Source organism: Leptopilina heterotoma, unplaced genomic scaffold (assembly GCF_015476425.1).
Source record: "Leptopilina heterotoma isolate Lh14 unplaced genomic scaffold, ASM1547642v1 Lhet_103, whole genome shotgun sequence".
Lineage (NCBI taxonomy): Eukaryota > Metazoa > Arthropoda > Insecta > Hymenoptera > Figitidae > Leptopilina > Leptopilina heterotoma.
In genome coordinates this window covers 827,132-834,621 of record NW_025110818.1, presented here as the reverse complement: position 1 = coordinate 834,621, position 7,490 = coordinate 827,132, and the positions used below count along the sequence as shown (strand labels likewise).

Below are 7,490 nucleotides of genomic sequence, written 5' to 3'. Positions count from 1 at the left end.
TAAATCTTATTTTATAACGAGACGTCAAATATTATTAGAGATCAGAATGGATACGTTATATTGTTTTCACAGAATATACAAATACGTGCGAGTAAAATCTTGCGGAAAAAAAATGCTAATCGAATTTTGTTGCAAGTATTAATATATATATATATTGGCGCGTGATTCAATCATCACGAAGTGCAATCACTGCCATTTAAGAGGAAATTCTTATTTTAAGGAAATATTTGTCACTAGTAAATTCTTACTAAATTATTACATTTTTAATTTTTTTTTCCTTTATGCTATTTTTTCGTTGAAAATATTATAGAGCGAAATTTTAAAAAGCATTTTTTGTATTTTCTGAATAAGATTCGTTTCAAGAATATTTTTTATATATTTGTATTAAAAATGTAATTAATTTACAAAATAGAAAATTATTCCTAAAAAATGTATCTATTTATTGAAATATTCCTATTGTATTGTTATTGAAATTTTCTTTTGAAAATTAAGAATTTATCTGAATTGTGTAGAAGTTGTAAAATTGTAAAATTAAATAGAAATTTATTTAATTCGAAAAACCAAATTGAAATTTAATTAATTTGAAGACCTAAATTGAAAATTTAATTCACAATAAAAAATATTTTAGTATAGGAGTAAATTATTTTATTATGAAAATAAAATATTATATTGATAAAATATTATTAAATATTATTAAATAAAATAAGTAAAGTATTACAAAAATAAATTATTTTATTATAAAAACAAAATTATTTACTCTTATAATAAACTACTTCTTTTTTACGAACGAAATTTGAATTTATTTTTTAAAATTTGAATTTACCAATTTTTAAATTTAGTTTTTCCATTTAATTAAATTTCAATTCAAGCTAATAAATATTCGAGACTCAGTTAATTTTTAATGAAACGTTTTTCTTAAAATAAGATTTTCTTTTTACTTTTTAACAATTGTGATAGTTTGGAAGATGATATTTTAAATAATAATAATTAGATAATATTTCCGACGTACCTGTATTATTTTTTTTCTTTCTCTCTTTCTTTCTTTCTTTCTCTCCCTCTCATTCTCTCTTCTATTTATATTAGTATAAGCGTTTGTTACTATCGACAAATGGTGATGAGACTGATCCTACCATATTTGATACAACACCAAGCGGCGGTGACATTCCACTCGGCGATACTGTCGTACTTCCCGGTTCTTCTTTTATGACTGTAATCAAAATTAAAGTACAAATTTAATTTAATTTTTATGCAAAAATTTAATTATACGTTATATTAAAATTATAAATTTTTTATTGAATCAATATTACTCAAATAATTAAAGATCTGCATATTAATTTGATTTTTTATAATAAAATTTATGTATTTTTTTAATTACGAAAAAATTCAGATTAGTCTCATTTAAGTTAATAAATTATTAATATTTATTATTAATCGTTTCAAAGAATTTTATCACAACTTTTAGAATTTTTTTTTATTTCAACTGTTAGTGAGTTAAATTTAGATGTAAATTTCTCCAAAAAAAAAGAAAAAGTGTCATAAATCTAAAAAAGTATCCAAATAGTAGAAAATTGCAAAAAGAGTCGTAAATAATAGATTTTAATTTTTAGTAGATGAGTGCGAAGCCTGATATTTTAATTAATGGTATTTTATTGTAAAAAATTGTTGATAATGATAAATGTACCTTCGGACCAGTAGGAGGGATATCTGGAGGACATGGAATCGGCGGCGACGGAGGCACTCGTATCGTACCTTCTTCCGCACGTGGAGAAATTGCTACCAAATGAACTTCCACTCATTGAAACTGGCGAGCCCGTTGCACTGCCTGGAACATCGAGGTAATTCCCTTGAAACGCTTTGATTGGACGTCGAATAATTCTATCATCGAATATCGTTCGTCGTATTAAAAGAAGTTGAGGACTCACCTAACGATGAACTCAATTGTCCGTAGCCATTCATCGATGGAATCTGCATTGACTGCATTGGCTGCAATTGTTGCTGCAGCTGTAACAAAGCAAAAAAAAAATTATTTTTATTTAGATATTTGTTTATTATTTATGAATTAACAATCTTTACAAGTACAAATTTATTATTTATTATATAGGAGAAAAATTTATTTGATTCAAATAATCTTTTATTTGACTATTATAAATTAAATATTTAATTGAAGCATATACCATTTAATTGACTCCAATAAATATTATTTCATTCAATTAAATATTTAATTGAATCAAATAATATTTATTGGAGTCAATTAAATGGTTCAATTCATATTTGCTTCAAATACTGAGAAATTATTGGTTCAAATATGAATTAACCATTTAATTGACTTCAATAAATATTATTTGATTCAAATAAACATTAAATTGATAATAGTCAAGTAGTCGGTTATTTGAATCAAATAATTTTTTTTTCCAGCGTACTTTATTATCTATGAATTATGAATCTCAAAAAAGAAGAAAGAAAAGAAAAAAATTGAAAAAGGAAGTGAAAAAAAGAATAAAACGTTTTATATGTCTCACTTGAATTTTTAGAGAAAAGAAGAAGAAAAGAACTCAATAAATAAAAAAAAATTAGATGCAAAACCAATAAATAAAGAAAGAAAGGAACAACAAAAAACAAGAAAAAATAGAAGAGAAAAAAGGACAGAATAAAAAAATACTGAAAATAAAAAAAAACAAATGGGAAAAGAAAAAAAGGAAAAATTAAATTTGAAGAAAAAAAAAGAAAATGGAGAGAAGAACAAAAATAAGAGAAGAGAAAAAATCCGATTTACCGCTTGACAATGTGAATAGCTGGAAAATTGCGGTTGCCAGGAGCTGAAAACAAAAAGAATAAGAAAAACAAATTTTTTTTTTGCAATTATTGCGAAAAATAATTATTTAAGTAGATAAATTTCGATTAATTCTATACACCTATTAATTACAATTAAATTATAATAAATAATTTCAATAAATTTTATTGTCTCTGAACTAATAATATTATTATAAATCAATGAATAATAAATTAATAAATTATAAATACCTGGTGTCATAGCGAGGATATGGAGGGGCATAAGAGGGTGGTGAATGGGCGAAAAGATTTCTAGTTGCACTCAAATGAACATGACTCGTCGAATAAGGATCACTAAACAAACTCTTTGGATGATATGAAGTATTTCTATACGGTCGCTTCATGCGCCTTCGTCTACGATAATTCCCATGTTCGAACATGTCTTCACACGAAGGATCTGCAAAAAAAAAGAAAAAAACAACAAATATAAATAAATATTTAATAATATTAAATATTAATTATTAACAAGTAGTAAAAGTGCATTTCAATCTAGAATTTAGTAAACTTCTTTTCTAACATTTTTATTCTAACAAAAAACAGTATTTATATGAGTAGTAAAAATCAGTTACAGTCAGACATAAAAATTTCAAATATTAATAGTGTGTCAAGTGAAAAAATACAAATTTTGTCAGACGGAACAATTTTTAATTTTTTGCTATAACTTCATATTAAGTAGTATAAGTCGTCTTTAGTCAGACAAAAAAATTTTCTGTTGTTCATTAATTATTTAATTAATTATTTAAATTGATTTTAAAATTTAAATTCAATTACCAATATACATAAACTTTATTCATTTAAATTTATATTATTAAATTAATTATAAAAATCGAAAATTTAAATGCTCGACTCTCCGAATATTTAAAACCTCGAAAGTTCAACTCCTCGAAAATTAAAACCTCAAAAGTTCAAATCCCAGAATGTTCAATTATTTTTATTAATAATAATAAAATTTCTCGGAAGAATCCAATTATTTTTTATACAATTTTTATAGAAATTTTTTGAAAGAATAAAATTATTTTTAAAAATATTAATTAAATTCAATTATTTTCATAAATAATAAAATTCCTCGAAGGAATTCAATTATTTTCATTAAGGGGTTAAACCACTCTAGAGCGTCAAAAAGAGCTTCTAATTTCAACATTTTTTTTAAAGAAAAGTTTAAAAGTAATGAAAAATATGTTTACATATCTCTATTAGGTACACTTTAAAGAGAAAAAAAAATACTTTATAAATTTTTTTTTGTTTAAAAACAGCAGATGTACATGCACGTGATGGAAACCCTTTGTAAAAAGAATTCATTCGCGGCCGGAAAGGTTTTTGGTATAATTTTCATCCTAGAACAGAAAACAAATTTTTTTCTATTTTTACATCTCAAAAGCTAGAGAAAGACGTAGGGGATTTTTTTTAAATCGATTTTTGCAAAAATGGTGAACATTTTATGGAAAAACTGAGTTTTTGACTGAAAAAATAGGCACTAAATTGTTTATAACTAAAAAAATATGAAACATAAAAAAAATCCCCTACGTCTTTCTCTAGCTATTGAGATGTAAAAATAGAAAAAAATTTGTTTTTTGTTCTAGGATCAAAATTGTACCAAAAACCTTTCCGGCCGCGAAGGATTTCTTTTTACAAAGAGTTTCCATCACGTACATGTACATCTGCAGTTTTTAAACAAAAAAAATTTATAAAGTATATTTTTTTCTCTTTAAAGTGTACCTGATAGAGATATGTAAACATATTTCTCATTACTTTTAAACTTTTCTTTAAAAAAAATTTTGAAATTAGAACCTCTTTTTGACGCTCTAGAGTGGTTTAACCCCTTAACAATAAAATTTTTCGGAAGAATTCAATTATTTTTAATAAAATTACTTGAGAGAATAAAATTATTTTTAAAAATATAAATTAAATTCAATTATATTCATAAATAATAAAATTTATCCAAAGGAATTCAATTATTTACATAAATAATAGAAATCTTCGGAGGAATGCAATTATTTTTAATACAATTTTAATAACATTTCTCGAAAGAATACAATTATTTTTAAAAATATTAATTTAATTCAATTCATTTTTTTACAGTTTTCAAAAAAATTCCTAAGAAAAATTAATTATTTTTAAACATTTTAATAAAATTTTTCAATTGAATACAAATTTTTTAATAAAATTCTTTCAAACACATTTAATTATTTTCAAAAATTCTGGTAAAATTCTTCGAAACAATTGAATTATTTTTATAAATTGTAAAATTCTTCGCAAGAATTCAATTATTTTTATAAATTTGTAATAAAATTTGTCTAAATAATGTAATTATTCTAAAAAGTTTTTGATAAATTTATTTTTTTCTAAATTTCAATTATTTTTAACATTTTTAATTAAAATTATTCAAATAAAACTACATTATTTCTATGAAATTTAAAAAAATTCTTTAAAAAAATTTCTTTAATTTATTAAATATAATCGATTTTGTTAATAATTGTAATTAATTTTGTTACCATTAAAATTTTATTAAAATTATTGATAGAAAATTAAACTCTTTTAAATAATTTTATTAGAATTTTTTGTAAATAATTAAATTGCTTTGAACAATTTCTTTAAGTTTTTTTTTTTGAAAATATTGTACTTTTTTGAATAATTTTAATTGAAAATTTTGAAAATAATTGAATTAAACAAAGAATTTTTTTTCCATTTTTTAAAAGAATCGTGTCTCTATTAATAATTATAAATGAATATTTGATTTTTGAAGTTTATCAAAATTGTGTTGAAAATAATTGAATTCCTTTAATTCCTGCGATGAATTTTCCTAAACTTATAAAAATAATTGAATTGCTTCGTTGGATTTATTAAAATTTTAGAAAATAATTGAATTCTTTCGCGAAATTTTATTAAAGTTTGTAGAAAATAATTTAATTCTTTCGTGAAATTTTATTAAAATTTTGTAGAAAATAATTGAATTGCTTCGAAGGATTTATTACAATTTTAGAAAATAATTGAATTCTTTTGAAAAATATTATAACGAATTAAATAAAAAAAAATTAATTCATACGTGAAATTTTGTTGAAAATAATTGATTTTTTGCAAGGATTTTACTATTACGAAAAAATAATTGAATTATTTCGAAGGATTTATTAAAATTTTAAAAATAATTGAATACTCTCGTGAAATTTTATTAAAATTTTGTTGAAAATAATTGAATTTTTACAAAAAATTTTACTACTTATATAAAAATAATGGAATTCTTTAGAAGAATGTTATTATTTATAAAAATAATTCAATTTTTCAGAAGAATGATTTTTTAGAAGAATAATTATTAATTATGTACTTAATAAGTGAATTTTTTAATTTTTAATTATGAAATGATTTAAAAATAAAAAATTTTGTAATTTGTATAAAAATAATAAATTTTAATATCACGTTCCGCGTGCTAGTGTGCGTAACATTTGCTATAGTTATAAATGAAGAAAAAATAACAAATAAAAATCTAGAAACTACATACCAAGTGTCCAAAAATTGCCCTTTCTCTCAGCACCACCTTCCCTCGGCACCTTAACAAAACACTCATTCAACGACAAATTATGTCTAATCGAATTCTGCCATCCCTTCTTATTATTCATGTAATAAGGGAAATTCGTCGTAATATACGAATAAATTTCACTCAAAGTCGCCCGTTGATGGGGACTGCTCTTAATGGCCATTGCAATCAACGCCACATAACTGTATGGCGGTTTGGTCGTCGTCGAAGATGATGATGTCGCCGATGCCGTTGAGTTCGAACCCGAAACACTCGAGTCCGTGTCGTTTGTCTGTATCGTCGATGCAGCACTCGATAACGATTGACTATTATTCCCATTGCCACTCGCTAAACTTATGTCTTTTTCCTTCAATTTACTATGATGACTACTCGAGTGACTTGAGTTCGACGAGAGAACTGATAATTCAGTTGACGATGCATTACTATGACTGTGATTATTCTGATGAATAATTGTCGAGTGTTGTTGTTGTTGCTGGGTATTCAAAGATTTCGTCAAATTTCCAATCGATGAATCGAGAGATTTTGTCGAAGAACTCATTAAATTATTGTGATTGTGACTATTGTGATTTGCCTGATGAATGTGATGGGAATTTAGTGACGATTTTGATAGACTTCCAATTGGAGAATCTGGACTTTTTATTGTTGTATTCATACAATTGTTTGACTGTAGTTCCAGAACGAAGTTGTTCACTGAAACAATTGCAATTTAATGGTTGAATTAGTTCTTTTGTGGACTAATTTTATTTATTTATTTTTAAAAATCATTATTAAATTCAGGGTGTCTAACAAGGATTGAGAAAATAATTCCCTGATTTTTTGCCAGACTTTTAACTAATTTTATTTCGCCTTTCTTAAGACAAAAATATGGTAACTGACATATTTAACAATAAATTAATATCTAATGATAGAAACAAACGATAATTTCTTAAAATTCAACATTTTTCCTTCTCTTTTATGGCATTTAGCTTCATTATTTTTGGGCTCTTTAAAAACACTTTACTTTTTCAATAGTCTCCACCCTTTGGTAAAAAATCTAAAATTATTAATAATTATCAAACATTCGAAAAGCCGAATTTTTTGTTAACTGAAATTTTCGTTGATTCAATAAAAGTTTCCGATGTTTCGAACACAT

At 23.7% G+C, this 7,490-nt stretch overlaps 1 protein-coding gene across 5 annotated transcripts in view; it reads right to left on the bottom strand.

Moving 5' to 3' along the window:
• Positions 1 to 789: 789 nt before the first annotated feature.
• The window catches only part of LOC122501066 (fork head domain transcription factor slp1-like), a 39,786-nt gene continuing 33,085 nt past the window's right edge, over positions 790 to 7,490 (bottom strand). The window contains exons 4-9 of one of the 5 annotated variants that reach the window (XM_043610329.1): positions 6,323 to 7,048; positions 3,022 to 3,226; positions 2,774 to 2,816; positions 1,923 to 2,001; positions 1,682 to 1,843; positions 790 to 1,207 (exon numbers count right to left, since the gene is read on the bottom strand). In XM_043610329.1, coding sequence (XP_043466264.1) covers positions 1,080 to 1,207; positions 1,682 to 1,843; positions 1,923 to 2,001; positions 2,774 to 2,816; positions 3,022 to 3,226; positions 6,323 to 7,048 — 1,343 coding nt within the window. In that variant the 3' untranslated portion in view covers positions 790 to 1,079. Of the gene's footprint in view, positions 1,208 to 1,681; positions 1,853 to 1,922; positions 2,002 to 2,773; positions 2,817 to 3,021; positions 3,227 to 6,322; positions 7,049 to 7,490 lie in introns of all 5 variants that reach the window. The other 4 variants (XM_043610339.1, XM_043610349.1, XM_043610321.1 and 1 more) reach the window with 4 other exon arrangements.